This window comes from Sinocyclocheilus rhinocerous, unplaced genomic scaffold (assembly GCF_001515625.1).
Source record: "Sinocyclocheilus rhinocerous isolate Xijiao unplaced genomic scaffold, SAMN03320098_v1.1 scaffold196, whole genome shotgun sequence".
In the NCBI taxonomy this organism is placed as follows: domain Eukaryota; kingdom Metazoa; phylum Chordata; class Actinopteri; order Cypriniformes; family Cyprinidae; genus Sinocyclocheilus; species Sinocyclocheilus rhinocerous.
This window is the reverse complement of record NW_015633546.1, coordinates 795253-818877: the sequence shown is the minus strand read 5'-3', so window position 1 is coordinate 818877 and position 23625 is coordinate 795253. Positions and strand designations below refer to the sequence as shown.

Below are 23625 nucleotides of genomic sequence, written 5' to 3'. Positions count from 1 at the left end.
GCTCCTTTTGCTTGCTCTTGCTCTCATACCTGAATAAACAATCTGTGTATCCCAGTAACTAAATGCTGAGATCCAGGCTTCAAAGTCATGAGCTTTCCACTGACACACAGCAGTTAAACTGGCTTCCCCTAGAGACAGCGCTGTGAGAGAGCCGCTCGAGTCACTGGACACCACACGCACATCACTGCTACAAAAACATAAGAGTAACCATTATATACAGAGACAATGCAATGCCAAATCATCAGTCCATCAATGACGAGCGCACCTTACCTCTCACCTCTCCCTCTGGACCAGTCTAAAGACAAGGCCAGTCTGTCAGGACCCAACCCTGTGCTCAACTCGTACTCCAGACCACATGTGCCCTGCTACTGGAGACACAGTCCAGTCACGCAGAAAACACTCAATGAAGTACAAATACAACAATAAAATACAGTGTCCAATGCAGTGTTTACCTCAAAGGAATACGAAGGATGGCTTTAAAATCATAGATAGATAGATATCATTATTATAAAAGGGATAGTTCACTCAAAATTCACCCAAATATTCTGTCATCATTTACTCACCCTCAATTTTCCAAACTTGTATGAATTTCTTTCTTCTGTTGAACATAAAAGAAGATATTTTGAAGAATGTGGGTAACCAAACAGCTGTTGGTCTCCATTGACTTCCATAGTATGAAAGTCAATGGGGACCAAAAACTGTTCGGATACAAAATATTTAAAATATATTCTTTTGTTTTCAGCAAAAGAAAGAAATTCATACAGGTTTGGAGCAACTTGAGGGTGAGTAAATGATGACAATTTTCATTTCTGGGTGAACTATTAATATGATAACTAATTAATATAATTGAATGAATATAATATAAATAATATATTTAAAACATATTATTATTAATAATTTTAATATTAAACTTGCAGTGGCCATACCCAACACTGGGCGCTCTGATATCGGCACGTGACACCTGAGAAATTAGAACAAATAAAACACTCACAATTCATGTGCATTGGCCAGTTACATAAAGCATTTGACTCAGCATCAACCCCATTACTGGCCATCTGTCAAGAGTGTTACCCTACCTCATTTACACAGGACAAGTGGTGAAAAATGGATGGATGCCATCACATACAATAAATAACATACATAATATATACACAAACTGTACAAAATACAGTACAATATACATATGGAGTGTGTAAGTGAAGAGTGAATTGTAGTGAGCAGATGGAACAATGAGATTCACTTACCATTTGAGGTCGAGTATAGCAGGAGTGTCTATCCGCTGAGTCTCAGTCAGTAGAGGGATGAACGATGGCTGCGGATTACAGTCAAACAGATAAAGTCGACCGATTCTGCTCGGTGCAGTACAGTTTTCTGCGGTTTGCTGTTAACAGAAAACACCGTTTCAATCTAGGACAGACCAGTTAATACCACACAATACCATAAACTAAAGCCGAAAGATATTTTGCACTACCTTCTCATCGCCTTTTTGAAGTTGGTAAGTCCCACATGCCAGAACATGAGAGCACTGTGGTAATGGGCACCACTCCACGGTATCAGCGCTCAACTCCGTGTCAAACACCTGCAGGGTTCGGGTTCGAGACTGCCAACCCATTTAAGCGGCTCGGCATAATATGAAGCAATTTAGAATAGATAATCGCAGTAACTGACCAAGAAATGACTGCACGCGTAACTTACTGTCAGTCTGTGACCCCTACATGCATGCAGCACTCTAGACCAGCTGTTTTATTTAAAATAGTAATTTTATATAATTTTTATTTTAAATGAATAGTATGTATTATAACTTGGTGTCAAATATTAGTTTCAAGGTCATAAACATTTTCGTGTAACTTCGCCTTTTATCGTTTTTACGAGGTAAACAGGACGCGAATGGCACAACAACTTCCGGGTTGCTGAGTGAGGACTGACTGGCTGAGCGTTTAAAGGGGTCATATGATGCTGCTAAAAAGAACATTATTTTGTGTATTTGGTGTAATGAAATGTGTTTATGCGGTTTAAAGTTCAAAAAACACATTATTTTCCACATACTGTACATTATTGTTTCTCCTCTATGCCCCGCCTTTTTGAAACGCGTCGATTTTTACAAAACTAATCGGTCTGAAAAGCGAGGTGTGCTCTGATTGGCCAGATATCCAATGCGTTGTGATTGGCCGAATACCTCAAGCATGAGACGGAAATGTTACGCCCCTCACAATACTGTTGATGCCGTGTCCCGGCCGAAGCGATGATTCAAAAACATTAAAACCCATTACAAACGAAGCATTTGTTGCATCCAGTGGGGACATAAGGCCTTTGTTCACCCCCCGGAGCCGTGTGAGACATTTTTTTTTATGGATGGGCGCTTTTTATTTAACTTCTTTTGGACTGATGCATGCAACACCCGCTGAGTGGCATTAAACAGCTTGAAACTCCGACTGGATTCGTCTGAAAGAAGAAAGTCATATACACCTAGGATGACTTGAGGGTGAGTAATTTGTGGGCTGTGAGATAAATTAAACATTATAATCCATTTAATTTAACTTTTTGTGACATTTCAACAGCCACAGCCTGATTCTGAATCCATAAGAAATTTGATTTGCTCTATCATTTTTTAATAGAATAAAGCTTTCTAATAACAAATGTCTTTATAAATCATAACCAAAGTCTTTTGCAGACTGTGCCAAGCAGATTGAATTGAATTATCTCATCAAGTGAAATATAGTTTTTATGTGCCTGTGTCACAAGTCTTACCCTTTCTTCCTCAAAGCTGATCAGTCCTTCATCATCATCACTCTCAAGTTCTTCTGGCTCTTCACTTACGAGGGCGTTGAGCTCTGTGTTAGCGGGACATGGACGGAGGATGCTGAGCAGCCGCTGCAGTGGCGACTGACCAGCACTAGATGGGGAACTTTCTTGCTGTTCTAAGTTATCGCTTTGCTTTTTTGCAAAGTTGACAAAGACCTAAAAAAAGAATAGAAAAGAAGAAAATACTACTTTTCCTTGTTACAGTATGTCGCTTTTGGATTCATATTTCACACATTTAGTTAATCTTTTGCATCAATAACTACTGTTTGTTCACTTTCAATATTGCCATTTTTCTTTCATTATTAGTCACTGAGGTATACTTACGTTGTCCAAAGTTGTCTGGCTGACAGAATAATCTTCGATGCTCAGCACTTCGACCACCTGCTCCATTTTGCTGAAGACCTGAGCCAGAGAGATGTTCTCTGACTTCAGCTGGTACTGAATCTTTGTGTGGTGCCTCAAGACAAAATACTGATTAAAACATTTTTTTTTTTTGCAGCAGTGAGTTTGGAACAGGATCAGAGAAAAGAATGATAGGGAGATCTAACCAGAAAGATGAGTGAGGGATATCCAATCAGAGCAATAGCTGTGGAGAGTTTGCGTTTGTTCCCTCCACTGTAGGTGCCAGCAGGTTTGTCAGCATACTTGGACAACTCCAACTTCTCCAGAGCCCACTGAACCAGCTTCAGGACACAAAGAGAGAGTGAATTAGAGAGCGAGATCTTTTATTCTTAACAGCAAGAACAATGAATTTCAAACTGCAGCTGACAATTATAGATTGCTAAGTGCTCTTGCACCTTTTAAAGTGATTTCAAGAGAGCTTTTAGGAGCTCTTATACACACTTGACTATCACTGATAAGTGCATGACAACCTTTCACAGAATGCAGTGTGACTACACAGGGAGTGTGTGTGTGTGTCTGTGTGCTCACCCGTTCCTCATCTTTCCAGGGGATGCCGCGGAGGCGTGTGTACAGCTCCAGATGTTCTCGAGCAGTCAGGTCATCAAATAGAGCGTCAAACTGAGGGCAGTAACCGATGCTCTGCTGCACGCGTAAAAGCTCCCGCAAGATACTGCAGGATAATGAGAGACTCATTCTAACCAAGCCATTCACATTAGTCGTACATATGCAAAATAAAGAAGAAAACGAAGCTTTAAATCAACAACACAGAACTGCATTAGGGATAAGTGGTAATAATATTTGGACAATAAGACTTGTTTGAATTGTTTATTTTTCTTAATTCTTGGGAGAAGAATCCTTTTTTTTTTTTTTTAGTTTTACACATAGCACATTTTACTGGAGTTTTATGCTTAATAAATTACCAATAGGGTAAAAACAATCAGCTTAATTCAAGACATATTCTATATTCTGTTAAAAAAAAACATGTATTTTTAATACTGAAAATTAATCAGTAGTGTTTGTTAGCATAGCAACATGTTAATATCAAAATTTCCAAAATAAAACATAAAATAGCCTAAGATAATGCTTATTTATTTCTTTATTTTAAACACATACATTTACCAACATTTGTTGGGGGTTTATGCTTGAAGAATCACAAATAGGGTAAAAACAATAAACTTATTTCAAGATATACTCTACATTCTGCCAAAAATACCTTGCAAATACCTTGAAGTCCAACTAAAGATATACTGAAGTATATCTGATTGTGCTAAAGTGGAACTATTGCAAGTATACTTTAGGTGCACTTTAAATATCTTGCATTTTAAAGACCGATATTATTCAAAGATCATAAAATCCTCATCAACAGGGACATTAAAACACATTTTTCATATCAAGAAATGTTCATTGTGCACAAGAAGTACTCCAAATAAAGTAATTTATGATTTTTATATCAGTAAGTCTCAAGCGATATGTCAGGAAATATGTTAATAGATTTGAACTATACTTAGTATGAAATTAATTACTAATAATTTATTAAAGAAATTAATAATTTATTAAAAGTAATACAATTTCGTTTATTTTTCTTATTCCATGGAAATTTTTTTTTGTCTTGTTTTAACATTTAAACATAAATATAAACAAATTATTGGTTTATGTTTAAAATATAACAAAAAGAAAAAAAAAAAAATTTGATATATATTCTATCTATCATATGAATGATGAAGAAGAGAGGGAGGATTTAGAAATCAAAGCTGGTCTGAGTGTAGCACCTGTGTCCCTGAATAAAGGCCTCTCCCCCTGTTGTGCTCTCATCTCCAGTCAACATTTTGAAGGTTGTGGTCTTTCCAGCCCCGTTCACTCCCAGCAGCCCAAAGCACTCCCCAGGACGGACCCCCAGACACAAACGGTCCACCGCCAGGATCCGGCCCATCTTGCGAGACTTGTACACCTGTGAGGAAACACGGGCTCTGAGGATATTTTGAGGACTGAACAATGGGTTCAGGTCAGATGCACTGGGTTAAGGGAAAGTTTTAAAATGTCATGGAGTGTCTGACCTTGGTTAGGTTGTCGATCTTCAGCATGTCATTGTCAGCATCTCCCCTCAGCACTCTGCGTCTCTCACAGGCCACATCAACATCATCGTCCTCAACTGGCTGACTGTTGACAGGCACTCTCCTTCAATGAGATGAAAACGGTGACCTTTAGAACATTTTCATTTTAAACTGTCAAAGGCACACACATGCTGTATACAAAATCACACTCACTGGGCTTTCCGGAGGAAGTTGTACTGGCACAGAATTGTAATGAGAAAGCCAACAAAACCCTCAATGGTCATTGCCACCAGTCCCCGTGTCACAATGTCCCATTCAAATGGAGACTTCACCTTATCAAACTGGCCTGCAGGGAAGAGAAGGCATTTTATCATCTGAAAAGAGCAAAGAACAGTCCTCAACGATGCCCTGAGATGAAGAATGCATAAACACACCTATCTTGGCGTAATACTCATTGATATACTCATTATAGGCCATCTCCATCAATCCATGACCCAGGTTATAGTTGGGAAAGATGAGAAAACAGGACTTCAGATAGCTGTTTACCAACTTTAGATCCTGTGAGGTAAAAAAATCAAACAAATGTATATTAGTGATAAAATGTTACATTGTTATATGATTTTAATAATTGGATATGGTTAAAAAGGTGGGACAGGCAAAAATGTCCATTTAAAGGGATAGTTCACCCAAAAATTAAAATTCTGTCATTGATTACTCACCCTCACATGTTCCAAACCTGTAAGACCTTTGTTATTTCTGATGAAATCCAAGAGCTTTCTGACTCTGCATAGACAGCAACACAACTACCACGTTCAAGGCCCAAAAAGGTAGTAAGGACATTGTTAAAATAGTCCAGTCGAAGACTGACACAGAAGAGAAGAAATTGTTAAATAAAGTTATTATTATTCTTGTTTTCTTTGCGCACAAAAAGTATTCTCGTAGCTTCATAAAATTACAGTTGGACCACTGGTGTCAAATGGACTATTTTAATGACGTCTTTACTACCTTTCTGGGCCTTGAATGTGGTAGTTGCTCTCTATGCAGGGTCAGAAAGCTCTCGGATTTCATCAAAAATATCTTAATTTGTGTTCCGAAGATGAACGAGGCCTTACGGGTTTGGAACGACAAGAGGGTATTTAATAACAGAATTTTCATTTTTGGGTGAACTAACCCTTTAAGGGGGTGGGAGTGAGATACATAAAGACATAAAAAAAGAATTTCTTCTATAGTGCATGAGCTCAAAAGAATGTTGTCATACAGCTTATACACACAATTTATATACATGCCATGCCATCAGTGATAAAAATTTCTCTGTCTGACCTACCTTGTCACGCTCGAACAGTTGTAGGAGGAAAGTGGCCACCGTGGCTGTGATGCCAATGAAGAGATTGATGACTATGAGGAAAACATAAGCTGTGCTGGGCACCTCAAACCAGAAAGATGCTGGATACATAATGGGGGTTATAGACCAGCTAGAAAGAGAGAGCGAATTGTCACATTTAATGTGAATAAAACCGATTAAAAAAAAAACCTGTATTTACTGTCACACTGTCTGATTGAGTCTTCATACAGAAAGAGCTTACCCATAAAGGAGGAAGAGTTTGTTATTTCTGATGAAATCCAAGAGCTTTCTGACTCTGCATAGACAGCAACACAACTACCACGTTCAAGGCCCAAAAAGGTAGTAAGGACATTGTTAAAATAGTCCAGTCGAAGACTGACACAGAAGAGAAGAAATTGTTAAATAAAGTTATTATTATTCTTGTTTTCTTTGCGCACAAAAAGTATTCTCGTAGCTTCATAAAATTACAGTTGGACCACTGGTGTCAAATGGACTATTTTAATGACGTCTTTACTACCTTTCTGGGCCTTGAATGTGGTAGTTGCTCTCTATGCAGGGTCAGAAAGCTCTCGGATTTCATCAAAAATATCTTAATTTGTGTTCCGAAGATGAACGAGGCCTTACGGGTTTGGAACGACAAGAGGGTATTTAATAACAGAATTTTCATTTTTGGGTGAACTAACCCTTTAAGGGGGTGGGAGTGAGATACATAAAGACATAAAAAAAGAATTTCTTCTATAGTGCATGAGCTCAAAAGAATGTTGTCATACAGCTTATACACACAATTTATATACATGCCATGCCATCAGTGATAAAAATTTCTCTGTCTGACCTACCTTGTCACGCTCGAACAGTTGTAGGAGGAAAGTGGCCACCGTGGCTGTGATGCCAATGAAGAGATTGATGACTATGAGGAAAACATAAGCTGTGCTGGGCACCTCAAACCAGAAAGAGGCTGGATACATAATGGGGGTTATAGACCAGCTAGAAAGAGAGAGCGAACTGTCACATTTTATGTGGCATTTTAAGACCTGAATAAAACTGATAAAAAACTGTATTTATTGCCTCTCCACGTCTGATTGAGTCTTCATACAGAAAGAGCTTACCCGTAAAGGAGGAAGAGAGAGAGCACTGCTGGGAAATTTGTCGGTGACGTGTACGCAGGAAGGTCAAACACAAACAGAATTAGGACACAGCACGTTGCCGGAACCAGGTAGTTCAGCTAACGAAGAAAGAACAAAAGAAATCTGTGTGTAAACCAATTTAGCCCTCAGGACTGTTCTTGTTTGTGAATAGACACCAAATCCCACACAGTCTCTCCTTCTTTACCATGTCCCATATGTAGTTCGCTAGCCAGTAAGTGACAGGGTCACATCCGCTGACAAACTGTAGGTGTTTGGCCTTGGTGGATTTTTCTGCTACCAGGAAGACCACGAAGCTTGCTGGCACAAAGGACATGGCTACAATGATGAAGATGGCAATAACCACATCAGTGCCCTGGAGCCTAGAAGAGCGGATATGAAATCAGAAATAAGCAATGAGTGTTTGAGGGCTGCAACAGGAAGAAGAGAGGAGAGGAAGACTTACAGATAATCCAGAGAAAGACTGGCACTGGTTCTGTTCATTGGATGACTGGTCACTGTGATGCCTGTGAACGTTTGCACATATAGGGTTTTCAGTACAACTAAACAATCTCTTTATGACAAAAAAACAACAGAATAAAGATGACTTAAAATGAATTCAGTAAAACATGCACAATTAAATAGAAAAAACAATTGATGACTTCTATTCAGACTCACCGTATGCAGCAGGGTTTCCTTTACTACTGGGAAGATTGGCTCTGAGGATGGCATTGTTCAGGACATTTAGGTAGGTGGGCATACTATGATACCCTTTGTTATTGTAAAGCACCTGTAGAGTAAGACAAAAACATTCAAATTACGATGAAATACTACCTCAGAAATATATATAAGCTATGAAGGGTAAGGATACTCTGACTTGCCTGTGAGGATCGCCTCACTGCTATTTTGCGCACCATAGGTGATGTTTTTCTCCCAAAGGATGCTGGGACAGATTTTTGAATGTTTCCTACAGTAAAGCCTCCATATCTACAGGATAACACAAAAAACATGCAGTCTTTGAGTTCTTGTCAAAAGAAAGAGAGGGTTAAAAAAAAGTCTTAATTTAAAAATGAATGAGAATTTAAAGTTGGTATGAAATAGTAATTCACCTATTTTACCCATTTCATTTTATAAAAGCATTTTATTGATCTTATTGTAAATGTTTAATTCATTCAAACATAACGAAAGAAAAGACCTGTCGCTACTTCAGTTACAAAGCGATTTTAAGGGAGTCATATTTTATATGCATGCTCAAAACCCAAAATGTCCAGTCAGTCCAAAAAGCCCATTAATCAAAACTGCACTGCACAAACAGTTTGTTCAGAAATCATTGGTTTGTGGTGATGTCATAAAGATCAACGATATTGTTCCATATTACAAAATATTCAGTATTCAGCAACTTGGCCTGCTCCATCACTTTGCTGGCATTGCAAAGATGCTCATTAAAAAACTTTATTGGACCTGGCAGCAAACCCACAAATTCAGAGTAAGCATTTCAAATGCAATACTTTTTTTATATAAAGTCTATAAGTGAACAGCAGCAAAAAAAGCCATCTTAATTCTAAAATGCTATGTTACTACTAGGAAATTAATTCAGTCAATTAATAAATTAAGTAAAATATGATATTATCCCTTTGACACCCTTTCAGAAGATTACCTGTGTAATCTGAGACGATCAGAGGTGTACAGGAGATATTCGGACACGTTGCGACCTGTGATGTCCACCAAGATGTCTCCGGTTACTACCTTCATAAGGGGCGGTCGACCCCCAACTCCACTGGGGCAGGAGAAGCCTGTGCCCTGCATGGAGCAGATACAACGTACCGGCTCCCGGATGGTCAAGGGCAGTGTGGGGGGAGATGTTGCCATCTCTGTGGGAGCACAGCAGGGTGAGAGGAGCCTTATCAAACGAGTGGAAGAATCCATATTACACAGCTCCATGGAAAAAGACAGGATGTTTTAGAATAATCTACATTATGCAAGGAAATAAATTTTTCAGCAGGTGTGTGGCACAGGAGTTATTTTCAGTTTTTCCTAAAATCATATCCAAAGGTGCATAACTTTCAGTATCAATTACTATTTTTCATTCTCTTACATCTTTTGGCTGCCGGTGAGTTATTTTTATTATTTAGCTTTTTGTTGTGGTCATAGTTTTTGTCTTCTGATGAAAATTCATACTAAATTATAGTTTCATCATGATGTCATATTCATTCAATTCAACTCACAATTTCTAAAATGACATCTAATTTTAGTCCAGAAAAATTACTATATATTTCATTAAAAAAAAATGCAAAATTAAACCAAATATTCAATCATTTTTATATATTAATTATAGCATTAGGTTTTTATAGTTCTTACACTACTGTAAGATGTTTTTTTAAGGAAATTAATACTTTTTGTTCCACTAGGATTCATTAAATTGATCACATTTTTTTATAATGTTACAAAAGACTTCAAATAATAACTTTATATTCATCAAAGAATCCTGGGGAAAAAAAATCACAGTCCCCACAAAAAAAAAAAATCAAACAAACAAACAAAAAACAGTACAAATGTTCTTGAACACTAAATCAGCTTATTGAGCTTATTAATGCTTTCTGAAGGATCATGTGACACTTAAGACTGGAGTAATGGCTGCTAAAAATTTAGCTTTGCCATCACAGGAATAATTTACATTTTAAAATTTATTAAAATAAAAAAAACTTATTTTAAATTGTAAAATTAAAGTGAAAGTGCAGCAGTATCTACAGAACATTTGGTCAATTTTACAATGTGCTCAGCGTTGATGAAAAAAAAAAACATGCATATTTAACCATACACCAGTCTGTAAACTCTGACCTCGGACAGTCGTGGGAGGAGCGGCAGTGTAGTTCCAAAGGCCATCTTCAAAATGCGCATCTGGGTCATCTGAGGGGGCAGGAGAGGGTGGTGGGGGCACAAAATTTGATAAAGGCACACCCTGTGTGAAGGAATCCAGGCACATAGAGTCAAAGTAGCGGGCTGCCAGGGTTTTGGAGTTGTTGGCATATGGATTCAGGGTTTGGGCCAGTTGGTCCAGAGTGCTGTTGAAGGGAGTTTTCAGTACACACGTCGCACCAACTCCAGAGGGTAGACGCAGGGTGTTAACAATCCTCTGTGGACTGGCATCTGTAGAGAGTTTACTCCTGGAGCAAAGATAGGTTTATAGGGATTGAGAGAGAGACGATGTCTGTGTCTTCATTATAATGCAAAAGAAGCCTGTAGATATTTAAAACAATATTTCTTGTGGCTGACCTGTACTGAAGCCTGTCTTCATTGGCATAAGGGATGAAGTTTCCACGAGGCTGTGTGTAGTTGTGATACTGAGATGGAGACAGAATCAACGGAGGAAGGTCACCTACAGAGCCAAAGAGAGACCAACAGAACAGTCTCCACTTAGGTCTAATTAAGATCTGCATCATTTTTGTGCCAGATAAACTGCTCTGATTAAATTGTATAATCTCCATAATTATATTTTTAAAAAGATACTGCCCCTAAATTGAGATCTACTGGTTCTTTGTTAGTAGCTTGTACTTTAGCTACTAGCAAAGCTTTCATTTGTAAAGTATTCAATTCACTGGATTCTTTACATTTTAATTGATATAAATTATAATTAAATAATTTAAAAATTATATAGTATACACTACTGTTTAAAGGGTTGAGGTCGGTAATATTTTTTTATGTTTTTGAAAGATGTTTTTATGGTCATCTAGGCTGAATTTCTAACATTCTGATTTAGAGTTCAAGAAACATTTCTTATTATCAGTGTTGACTATTTTTGAGGAAATCATGATACAAAAGAACAGAATTCATTTAAAATTTATAGATCTGTAGTAACATTATAAATGTCTTTCTTGTCCATTTTTGATACAATTTTTTTGACCCCAAAATTGTAAACAGTTGTTTATATAACATGATATATGTGCTTACAATGATATGTACCATTATATATCTTGATATAAAATTATTTATACTGTGATACAAGATTTTGGTCAACCTACATTCTCTAGAGAAACAGAACATACAAACAATCACAACACAAGGTGCCCCGTGTCCTTACCAATCTGAGGCACAGATAGAGCTACAGTCATAGCCACACAGACGAAGAAAGCAGGCAGCAGGATCTGTGAGAAAATGCCCTTGGTGTTCCTCTTCGCGCAGTGAAACCTTTTCACTATCAGCCCGTGAAACTGCCGGAGTTTCAGCCACCAGCCCTCAAGCTTAAAGCTGCCCTGGCCCTCGTGTATGGTCGGCTCCGGAGAGGACTCTTCATCTGGAGCACAGAGGGTATATAGTACACTGAGCGGTAGGTAATCTTTATCTGTTACCTACAGGCCATTCAGAGATGTATTTGCCTCAGACAGACTTCCGCTTTGTGTCCAAAGGCGGCAAACAGCACTAGACATAATGTTCTTTCCAAAAGCCTTCAAGATATAACCACAAAAAGAACTGGTTCCTAGTGAGTTCCAAACACGGTCTACAAACACAACTACCAACTGAGCTATTAATGAAGAAAAGCGTCTAAAATATCAGTGCAATTAAACTGATAATAAAAAATTATTATTAAATTAATCAATAATTAACAATAATTAGTCGTTTAAAAACATTTAATACAAATGATCGGTGATAAAAAATTTATGTAATTAATGCATTCAGTTTTTTAAAGAAACAACATGATAATGTGTATGAATTTTTGGTTCTAATCAGAAATGACACAGACCACAACAAAACAGTTACAATGTCAAACTGAATAAATGTGTTATTAACCTACAATTATCCACTTTGAATAATAATAATAATAATAATAATAATGATAGATAGATAGATAGATAGATAGATTCAAATATTTAATAAAATGTGTTTAATACTTTTTTTTCTTTAGTTAATGCATTCAGTTTTTTTAAACAAGGAAATTAAATCGACATAATGTGTGTGATTATGTTAATAAATGTGTTTCTAATCATTAGTTATAATCACTTTTGGATATTCAGTTTTTAGAAATCACACAATGTAGCAGTTACAATGTCAAATTGAATAAATGTGTTAATAACAAAATAATAATGATTAAATTTACTGGATTAAATAATAATAATAATAATAAACTGTTAAAAACTAAATATATTTTATTATTATTATTATTGTTGTTGTTATTATTATTATTATTTAATCCAATTTCCTCACCTCTGAGACTGGCTGAGTCAGGATCCGGGCCATTGTCAAATAATGGGCAGTAGTCTCCGTAGAAGTCAGAATAAAGTCCCCCTTCATCCCCTCTCACTGAGCCAAGAGAAGAGCCGGACTGTAGGGATGCTTGGCTTGGGCTCAGCCTGGAGCACATCATCAGGTTACTGAGCTCCACATCTGGCCGGATCACAGCAGCAGCTGGTGCCCCCTCGCACTGTGACCCTCCTAACAGATTAGAGGGCTTCCCAGCTGATGCTCCGCCGGGAGAGTCATTCATATCTGAAGATAAATAACCATAAATAAAATCTCATGGCTTTAGATGCATTGCTTTAATAGATCTGTCTGACCATCTAACCTGCATCGCTGTTCTCCAGTGAAAGATCTTCTTCTGATACCTTCAGAAATACCTCCTCCAGTGTGGTGTCCATCACACCAAAGCTGGTCAAGGCCAAGCTGTCCAAACTCTGCTCCAGAGCCTGAAGAAAATACACCCAACATATGTGCCCATCAGTGAATGCTTCATATTCAGTTTAATAAAGATTTTATTTATTTTAATCAAAATATGTCTTTCCAACGGTCTAAAAATTTTGTGTGTAGGACCACCTGAAACAGCCTCTCGAAGCAGCCTTTCTTGACAGCCTCAGACGGTAGGACATAAGAGAGCTCAGTGTTGGAGTCGGACACCAGCAGACAGGAGGCAACGTACTGACGGATGAACTGTGTCACTCTGCTCTCTGAACATGGAGATATGGAAGAGGCGGGAGACTGGATTGACTGATCTGAGAACAAACAGAAACATGATGTTAGGTCATGGCAGATGAAAGAGCAGAAGGAAAACTAGGAGATTTTTCGTCTGCTCTTTTGATATTTTAAAGGAACAAACAATGAAATGAGGAACAGAAGAACCATATAAAAAATATGGAGATAAAACAGAAAAACAAACAGTGTTTTACATTGTAAAACAGATATATACCAATAGATTTTATGCATTTATAATAATTAGTTTTTATTAATATTTTCAAATTAGCTTTTAGTTTTATATTTTCAGTTTCCATTTTAATTGTATGCATGTAATTTGCATTTGCTTTTTTAATATATAACTTTTTAGGTTTATTTCAGTTTTAGTTTTAGTTCAGTTTTATTTTTTATTTATTTTTCAGTTACTTATTTCATTTGGTTTCCAAGACAACATTTCTAATCATTTCATAGTTTTTCTCGAATATTAATATTTTATTTCAGCATTATTTCAATTAATATTTTTGATCGTGTCAGTTTAATAACCCTGATTTGTCATTTTTGAATACATCAGGACATTTTGGTACATTTACTGACAGGAAAGTACTGAGAGAAAAATGGAGAATCAAATAGGGAAATGATGTGAGCTGGATTCAAACTCACAATGCCACCTCAGACATTAATAATTACAATTTTCGAAAATGTCCAAAAGTCCACAAATGAGAAGACACATATCTGCACATATACCTGCAGTGTGTGAGTCACTCTGTTTCTTGACAAGTGTAAGTTTGTAGCCGTCTCCATATGTGCTCTTGAGGAACAGGGGGGAACCGCAGCACTTGAGTTTACCATGTGAGATGATGGCAATACGGTCTCCAAGCAAATCAGCCTCATCCATGTGGTGAGTGGAGAGCAGGATGGTGCGACCTGCTCACACAGAGATTATAGTTTTGGACTGGTCATATATTTGGAAACTGATGACCGACACCAGACTTTTAAACAGTACTGTATTCATGATTAGTAATCATAGTATCACCTTGTTTATATTTAAGGATGAGGTCCCAGATTGCTCGACGGGCATACGGGTCCACTCCTGCCGTGGGTTCATCCAAAATCACCGCCCGGGACCCACCTACAAATGCAATTGCCACCGACAACTTCCTCTTCATCCCCCCAGAAAGAGTCTGAACCAGGCTGTGACGTTTGTTGGACAATTCGAGATCCTCTATCATCCTGTGAATTCCGACACACAGCCTTAATGAACTCAGGAATGGGGGCGATTGAGTAAGTGTTAGCAAAATGCGAGTGCGTTAACCCACTTGTCCATCTCCTTCCGGATATCTTCCTCGGCCATGCCCTTCAGACGCGAGTAGAACCACAGATGTTCCTCCACACTGAGCTTGTCGAACAGAACATTGTGCTGGGGACACATGCCCAAATTCTGCCTGATGCGCTCCATCTCTGTGCGGATGTCATGGCCGTATATGGTGGCAGAGCCAGAAGTGGGTGGAAACAATCCCGTGAGTATGGACCTACAAGAGATTCATTGGATACTAAATTAATTTTCTGCAAGACACATCAGTTTCATATATCATCCAAACTTTAGGTCGTAGAGTGCTATTGTGAGCATTAATAAGCACAGCATGGGTCTAGAACCACCCTGATACACTACGAAACACAATATCCTAACACTCACATAGTGGTGGTCTTGCCAGCCCCATTGTGTCCCAAGAAGGAGACAACTTGGTTCTCATGCAGGTTTAGGCTCAGCTTGTTTAGGGCCAGTTTGCTGCCCGTCTTGTAGACTTTAGTTAGTTTGTCTATGCACACCACCAGCGGCAAGTGACTGGGTTCTTCTTCAATTCCACGAGTTTCCTCTGAGCAACAAACAATCATAAATTTAGTAATATGCCTAAAAATATCTCTACAAATTACATTATTCTTACACAAAACATTCTAACTTTAACAAAGAAGTGAAAGCTGATAATATGATGGATGGATGGATGGATGGATGTGAAATGAAGTGTACCTGAGCGTCTGTGTTCCATAGCACAAGCCTGGTCCTCCTCCATCACGCTCAGCCTGGTGCTGCCACCCCACGGCCAATCCCACGTCTCTATGCGGCCACTTCCTAACCAATAGGATTTCTGCAGGGGAAAATACCATGGCCGGGGCAGTCCGTACATCCCTGGAAGAGAAAAAAAACCATTACATAAACCAAAACAAATACTTTAAATTTGCTACTGAATAACAACAACGTGGGCAGTGTTTGCACTGCACAATAATGACATCACTGCAGCTTACCTGGATGCACAGCTTCTATATACCAGGTCAACACACCATATACAATGGCATCAATGGTGAGCATAACCATAGACAGCAGAAGGTTAAAGTCATCGCCCTCTACAGGTGACTGGTTGATAGTACGCCACTGGATTCCAACCCCAGCAACTTCATACAGGGCAAAGTATTTAGATCCCAGACCAAACGCTGTGGTAGACATTAAAGACTGCAGAGAGAGAATCACTTGTTTACTGAAGATCAATAGACTATCAAAACGGAACATGAAATGGATTCATGGGAAGCCTTCATACCGCTATGCACTTCTCAAAGGCAGTGATTTTGTCGTGAGCCACCTCTTCTCTTATGGCCACATACATGTACGGCACATAACTCAGAAAGTAGATGATTCCTCCACATGCTGAAGCCAGTTTGGCTTTGGAGTACAACACCGACACAAGGAAACTTGCCGAAAAGGAAATGGAGAGAACTTTCACATAACATTAACAACTTTTGACTACTGTTCTTCATTGAAAAGCAATGTAAATAGAACGAAACTGCAAGTAAACATTAGAATATGGCTCCAGTACCAGAACATGATGGTGGCGACAGCGTAGACTGTGAGGAAGAGCCAGATGATAAAGGGATCGCTGTGGAGGAGGACTTTGCCGTATTTCAGTATGGCAGTAAGGGCCGTCACTGAGATCGAAAGCTGCACGAAGCCTGTGATGAACCAGGCCACCCAGTGCACTGCATTATTCAAGCCCATCATCTTCATCACCTGTGGAAAAACGACTTGCGTCAACCATGGCACCACTCTTGAACTCTTAAAAGAAAGTTCAATCTATTCTCTCACCTCTTTCAGTCTTTGCTCCTTCTCTGCTACAATGTGCTGGATCATCATGGCCACAGAGTAGACCCAGGATATGACCATACACAGAGGCATCATGTGCTCGATAACAAACAGAAAACTGCAAATGGAAAAACCTGTTACAACTTCTCACCTCCACAAGCTGATACATTACTAGTATTGACCCATAAAATGCAAGCACTTGTACAGTACTCCACCAGTACATTGCTATTATTAACAGAGAAAATGAAAACGACATTTTATTCATCATGGATGTATTATATTGATCATATGTAACAGTAAAGACATTTATAATGTTACAAAACAGCGCTGGGCAGTTTTTTTTTTTTTTTGGATTCTAGCGGTTTGACGGTCACGGATCACGTTTTTTCCCTGACTGTGTCTTTATATTAATCAGAATGCATGAAACACTTGCAGAACCACTGCATTTTCACATTCCAAACAAACATCATACATATAGCATGAGCAGTTTTTGACATAAATTGGATTGCATAATTTCAACATTTATAGCAAAAACAGAATGGTCTGACCCTACCTTTGTGATATTTTGCTACATAAAACACATCTGAACGAAACAAAAACAGCAGACGAGCTGAATGAGAATGCAAATTCACTCACTGACAGCAGGTGTCGCTTATGGAACAGCAGCTACACAGTGTTTCCTTGGTTACCGCTGTAGCTGCGCTTTTAAATACTACATTAATATACATTCTATGGAGGTAAGATGAAAAGAAAATCCATCTAAACTTTACTGAAGACACTCAGTTCCCCTCAGAGATACATTCATAGAAACCCCTCACCCCCAGTTCAGTATTTAGAATTTTCTTCCTATATTTTGCACATCACAAACAGTGAGCTTGAGCTGCCTGCTACAGTATTTTTTTCTTCTTTGCGTTTGTCAGCATCTCTGGCTTCTGTTAATGGTCGCTTACATTGGGCTTATTTGCCCAGTTTAAGAATTAGTTGTGTGCTATTAATAATTTTAAAAGTTTTTCAGCCATTAGTCAGAAGTGTATGCAGTTAACAGGGATCTCCTCTAAATTAATAACACTATGTAGCTATGGTCTTTAGGCACTGTTATTTCTTAAAATTCATACTATTTGCGTAAATAAAACCAGTTTACCATTTTAACCGGTATATCGCCCAGCACTATTATGAAGCCTATTTACTTCAAATAAATGCTGCTCTCTTTAACTTTATATTCTTCAGAGAAATTGTGGTAAAAAAAATGAATCAGTTTCCACAAAAATATTAAACAGAAAAACTTTGTTCAAAAAATGGTTCTTTCGCACCAAATCAGAATGTTAGAATAATTTCTAAATGATAGTGACATTGAAGACTAGAGTGCTGCTGAAAATTCAGCTTTGGCACCACAAGAATAAGCTACTTTTAAAATTATATCAAAATATCCATTTCATTTCAAATTGTAATAACATTTCATAATATTACTGTAATGTTTATCAGATTATTGCAGCTTTGGTGAGCATAAAAGACTTTTCAAACACATTACAAAAACCCAGTTTAAGTAAAAAGTATTGTTTTTAATAAATAACGGCAACCTAAACCTACAACCTGGAGGCAGCATCCAATTCTTGGTAAAGTGGGTGCTTCTGATCTAGGAGAAATTTCTTACTGAGATACCTGGAATACCATTCTTGAGGATACCTAAAAGTTTGCTTGCAGTGGTTAGCATTCCCTTCAACTGCTTTTTTTCTCCACAGTATCGTCTCCAAATGTGCAAATGATACAAAAGGTCATAACACCCAAGATGTTTACACTTTATGACTTTCTAAATTGGCTCTCCTTTAACAGTAGTAACACACATTAAGTTTGTTTCCCCAAAAATATACCCACATCTGTTTGGTCTTAAAGTTTTAAGTAGATCAGAAACATCACAGCACAAAGTAAACTGCCCTAAGATGAGTCTCTGATTGTCCTCTTTCCCCTGAAGGAGACTGACTATTGCGGTGTCATCTGCAAATTTAATGCTGAGTGGAAGCGGAGCGGGGAGCTTGCGTGATTTTGCCTGGAGTGAGGGATGTTTTTTTTCTTTTTTCTTAATATTAGCATCTGTGTTCTTTCTGGCTCCGAGATCATTCAGATCCCAACTCTATAATGTGTATAACGCACATTAACGCAATGCAACTGAACATCTGCGATTCACCATGTCTTAAACACAGCATTTTAGACTATGTATATACAAAAATATACAACAAAAGTAAAGACCAAGCTCACTCGTCTCTAGTGTAGCATGGATAGGGAAACATCTGCACGTAGTTTCCAGGCTCAACAACATCATGGCCCACAAACGTGTTGATGATTGCCCGCTCAATCATATCTAAGAGGAAGAAACATGGAAAATGTCAACACAGCATCAAGTAGACATGCTGAAGCTGAAGTTACACACTGCAGCTTTACACTGTGGGAAAGCTTTGATCCTCTTGACTTTTCTGAGCTCTTAAATAAGTGCTTCCAGAAATGCCAAAGCAGCACTTTACTGACTGGTGCGCCAAGCTTTACATAACCAGGTACACACTTTACCAGAAGAACTTTCATTCTGAATAAAACATCAAATTCATTCCACTTTTCCCATGCCAATTCAGTACTCTGTGGATGTTGTTTCAGAGCAAGCGATTTATTGCTTTGTCAACAGTTTTGTAAAGAATTTTGCACAAATGGCAGAACTAACGCTCATAAGTTTAGATTACCACTCTTTAGATGAAAGATAGATCTTTCACTGCCAATAAGATCAAAACTTTAAAGTGCTCCAGCTAAAGTAATTTACAGTAAATGCAAAACAATATCTGCTTTTGGATATCCTATCCAAAATTTTATTCTAGGTGAAAGGACAAAGTCTTGCTAAGTCTTCTTATCATACCTTGGATCCACACAAAGCCATAAAGGAAGTAAAATTTGCCGCCTGTGTTCGGCCCAGGGCGCCAATAAGCTCGACGGATTTCATTTGTTTTCTCTGTGAAGCTGGAGTTCTGTCGAATCTTATACATAACATGGGGTGGCAGAGATCCATCTTTATTGGTCTGGAAAATCACACCTAGAGAGGATGCACAGATTAAACATATGGCTACTGGCTACATTTAACAATGACTAAGGGCTAAATGAATCATGAAAATGTAGATTTAATGGGGAATGGATGGGTCAGTGTCTCAAACCTTGTTAGGAAATAGCTGAGTCATATTACACTACAAAATCATATGAAAAAAATGTCATTTACATAAAAAAAAATAAAAAAAAAGCCTACATTGCATGGTGATATTATCTTCAGGACAATTTTATCTCCCCAAATTCTCATCACAATAAATGCACAAATATTTTTTTTAAAGATGATTCTCATTATCATAATGCATAATACTACATTTTAAAGTTATTAAAAAAACAAGTGACGTGACATGTGACATGTGGCCAAGTATGGTGACCCATACTTGGAATTAGTGCTCTGCGTTTAACCCATCCAAAGTGCGCACACACACAGCAGTGAACACGCACACACCGTGAACACACACCCGGAGCAGTGGGCAGCCATTGTTGCTGCGGCGCCCGGGGAGCAGTTGGGGGTTCGGTGCCTTGCTCAAGGGCACCTCAGTCGTGGTATTGAAGGTGGAAGAGAGCGCTGTACATTTACTCCCCACACCTACAATCCCTGCCGGTACGAGACTCGAACCTGCAACCTTTGGGTTACGAGTCCGATTCTCTAACCATTAGGCCACGACTTCCCCAAAGTCGTGAAACAAAGAACTTCTGTAAGATATGTTTGAAGGTGCTTTTTGGTAAGGAAAAATTACAATACAAAAAAACAATGAACCAATGCAAACTTCAATAAAATTAATTCAACTGGCTACTTCATGGTAGGAAACCTTTAAAAAGAGTACAAATAGTGAACCCTGAGGAAGCCGTTTATGGCTGAAACCAGTGTGTTTGCAGCCCCTTATTGGTACTCGTTCTTTTTAAATGTTTAACATCATGAAATAGTTAGTTGAATAATAGCTTTTCATTAATGTTTTGAAGTGTACCTGGGATCGTAGTTTTTAGACTGCAATTTTTATACTTTTTCATTTTGAAATACAGTATCACAAATATTACCACAACATAAATAACTGACAGTTTTAATCATTTTTCTTTTTCACGTGATAATTAGAATATGAGAACTTTTTTGTATTATCTGTGAGAATTTAGAGAAAAACAACTTTCACACTGCAAAAAATCATAATGGTCGTAAAAATAGGTTTTTATAAGCAAATATAATTTCTTATTTCTTTTTGATTTGGGAGTGAAAACTTTTATGAGATCCAATGATCACTCACTTGCAAAGACTGAGACATTGTCCTGGTAGGCCTGGTTCAGTGTGTAATTGACAATGCTCTCTTCATCAGGGAAGCCTCTGAAGATATCCACACTGACCTGAGGCATTCAGAACAGATTTAGTTTTTAGAAAAAATGTGTTAAAAAAAAGTTTTTTATAGCAAAACAAACAATGCAATTAAATAAAAAAGGAAATAGTTGTATTCATGTTAATTATAATTCAACCTCAAAACAGACAACACAAGGTTTTTTTGCAATAGATATATAAGATCGGACAAGTTAAATCAAATTCTTCTCCAGACCTTTGACATGAAGTTTGTCCAACCACAGGCAGCATTATCAATGGTGTGTAGCTGCTCCAGTAGAGTGGTTGTGTTTGGCAGGGTGAAGTTCTCCTCCAGCAGACTGTTCATCAGCTCACTGTCTGAGACGTTCAACAGGGCATGGTGCTTCTTCAGGTCTGCAATGAACTACGACATACAGACAACAAAAGACATCAAGCACATGCACAACACAAAGTGCTATTCAAACCAAAAATTCTTAAATTAGCAACTGAAACACAGAATGTTACCTGCTGGAGCCACATCAGGTGATTGTGCAATTTACCCTCCTCTAGGAAGGCCCTTAATTCAGCTGAGATGTTGAGCCACACACGGGCATAATGAGTCACGTTCCCCACAAAAGCAAATGTCTCATTGGCCTAAAGAGAGGGAAAAAAAACAATCTGATCAAAATTTTCCAGCTATTCAAATGATTCTCTATTAATTGGGTACAACCGAAATTAAATGAAAGAATTACCAGCAGGAATTTATTTTTATTTTTATTTTTTTAAAGGCATTTAGATTCAGTAGTAATTAATTTGCTTTTTATTTTTTTTATTTTTTTTTACTGCAAACCCAATTTCTACATTATAAATGCTCTTTTTCAGCCTTGAAACACCTCAGGAGTCTGGACTTGCCTTTTGTATGACCTTGTCCACCTCTGAGCCAATGGGAGAGTAGAGGATTTTGGGATTTGTAGTCATGAGATGGACAAGTAATCCCAAGTTTCTTTGTTCTTTGCTGGTAAAGCCCAGGGAACTCATATTGCCCTGCTTCAGAGCTTCTGGCTCAATAATCCTGATAAAACAACAAAGATTATTGAAAAAAAGTCATTTCACATTCAGAAAGGTAACACACCGTGACACTCATATACACACCTGTTATTTCCACACAGAATGGGCTGAAGACCTGCCCACAGCTGAACAAAGGCAGAAAACTGTGATCTAGGGTTTTCAGTTTCTGCCTCATTTCCTGCGGCTCCCTCTCCTTCCTCCACAGGGCTGTCTGTTGTGTTGGGACCCCATGTTGTTGTGTTGGAGCTCCAGGAGGTGGTGTTGGCTATAGGAGGAGGCTGGTGGCCTGCACAGGCCCCTTTAGGGAGCAGTCTGGCCAGACCTGACAGCAAATCCACATCCCTCAAGAGCCGTTCTACATCCGCCAGGTTCTTCAGCAGAGCGCCGAGATGGGATTGATCCAAAAGACCGGATATGTTGGACTGCTCCAGACGCAACTGGGGAAAGAGGACAGGAGCGAGTGACATACGGAGAAAGGAAAGAGGAGTAATGCTTAATCCTAAATAATACGTACAGTATCAGTGTTTCTTCAACTAATGGCCACTTTTTTGACTTGTACACTTTCTTAAACACTCTTTTTATACTCTCAATAGTTTAATTTGTCCACTAATAATGTCCAACTATATGGGACAAGTCTTTTTTCTCTGAAAGCAATGAAAAGTCCTACCACAGTGTAATTTACAGCACATCTTAAATTCTATATTGTGTTTAATAGCACTCTCTGCCCTTTTTAGTCAATTACGGTGATGGAAATGTCATTTTTAGCAATAATGAATGGCGTAAAATGACAGATTCCTGTGTCTTTCTAAAACTAGTTTCACAGTTAGCATTTATATATCCTTAAAACAGAAAATAGATAAACAAATAAATGGCAAAATTGTTTGATGTGGTACATTACAACTGGGACTGTTGTAATTTTTGGAAAACGGATAATTAATTTTCACACAAATGTATTAATATGGTTAATTTATTTATGTATTTAAGTGTAAATACCAAATTGTGTCTGTTTAAGAAGATGTGCTGTTCTTGCATGTACCTGATCAAACACTCTCTGTGTATCAATCTGATCTCTCAATTCTTCACTCAACTCCCCGAACAGCTCCGCCCTCTGTTCTGCCCTTCCACCACAAACAGTCATTTGATAGGCCTTTAAAACTGCCTGTTGTTTCTCAGGGACCAATAGGATTTTGCTTATCTCACTGTTGCCTCCTTCCCCACAAGTGAGGGTTTCCAGCACTGCACCAGTCAACAGAATCCCCTAAAAAAACAGGAAAAAGTGTAAGAAGTTTTGTGAGGTGTTGTTATTAAACTGAAGAGTACGATTTCTGCAGAACAAAATTACAAAAAAAAGTTTTTAACATTTAAACCACTTAAAAAGTGGAGTTGCA

The 23625-nt window shown here is 38.1% G+C and overlaps 3 protein-coding genes across 3 annotated transcripts in view; all 3 read right to left on the bottom strand.

Annotated features, from left to right (window-relative positions):
- The window catches only part of LOC107744432 (diphthine methyltransferase-like), a 6904-nt gene extending 5010 nt beyond the window's left edge, over positions 1-1894 (bottom strand). The window contains exons 1-2 of the mRNA XM_016558080.1: positions 1472-1894; positions 1245-1381 (exon numbers count right to left, since the gene is read on the bottom strand). Coding sequence (XP_016413566.1) covers positions 1245-1381; positions 1472-1612 — 278 coding nt within the window. The 5' untranslated portion in view covers positions 1613-1894. The remainder of the gene's footprint in view (positions 1-1244; positions 1382-1471) is intronic.
- Positions 1895-2649: 755 nt separating this feature from the next.
- LOC107744473 (ATP-binding cassette sub-family A member 2-like) lies at positions 2650-3264 on the bottom strand (the record flags this gene model as incomplete). The annotated part of the gene is made up of 2 exons (XM_016558143.1): positions 2650-2958; positions 3127-3264. Coding segments are annotated over 2 exons (447 nt in total), but the record flags the coding sequence as incomplete, so codon positions are not given.
- A 56-nt stretch (positions 3265-3320) lies between these two features.
- Positions 3321-23625, bottom strand: part of LOC107744431 (ATP-binding cassette sub-family A member 2-like) — a 62590-nt gene continuing 42285 nt past the window's right edge. The window contains exons 8-43 of the mRNA XM_016558079.1: positions 23274-23495; positions 22322-22674; positions 22082-22241; positions 21695-21823; positions 21426-21593; positions 21126-21222; positions 19685-19858; positions 19042-19144; positions 16792-16906; positions 16526-16716; positions 16250-16400; positions 15960-16164; positions 15685-15843; positions 15352-15532; positions 14975-15187; positions 14692-14888; positions 14403-14582; positions 13524-13699; positions 13276-13396; positions 12918-13199; positions 11797-12009; positions 10992-11094; positions 10557-10882; positions 9376-9589; positions 8600-8705; positions 8397-8508; positions 8185-8245; positions 7927-8101; positions 7704-7819; positions 7434-7581; positions 5690-5813; positions 5469-5601; positions 5259-5379; positions 4974-5152; positions 3733-3874; positions 3321-3485 (exon numbers count right to left, since the gene is read on the bottom strand). Coding sequence (XP_016413565.1) covers positions 3321-3485; positions 3733-3874; positions 4974-5152; positions 5259-5379; positions 5469-5601; positions 5690-5813; positions 7434-7581; positions 7704-7819; positions 7927-8101; positions 8185-8245; positions 8397-8508; positions 8600-8705; positions 9376-9589; positions 10557-10882; positions 10992-11094; positions 11797-12009; positions 12918-13199; positions 13276-13396; positions 13524-13699; positions 14403-14582; positions 14692-14888; positions 14975-15187; positions 15352-15532; positions 15685-15843; positions 15960-16164; positions 16250-16400; positions 16526-16716; positions 16792-16906; positions 19042-19144; positions 19685-19858; positions 21126-21222; positions 21426-21593; positions 21695-21823; positions 22082-22241; positions 22322-22674; positions 23274-23495 — 6015 coding nt within the window. The remainder of the gene's footprint in view (positions 3486-3732; positions 3875-4973; positions 5153-5258; positions 5380-5468; positions 5602-5689; positions 5814-7433; positions 7582-7703; positions 7820-7926; positions 8102-8184; positions 8246-8396; positions 8509-8599; positions 8706-9375; positions 9590-10556; positions 10883-10991; positions 11095-11796; positions 12010-12917; positions 13200-13275; positions 13397-13523; positions 13700-14402; positions 14583-14691; positions 14889-14974; positions 15188-15351; positions 15533-15684; positions 15844-15959; positions 16165-16249; positions 16401-16525; positions 16717-16791; positions 16907-19041; positions 19145-19684; positions 19859-21125; positions 21223-21425; positions 21594-21694; positions 21824-22081; positions 22242-22321; positions 22675-23273; positions 23496-23625) is intronic.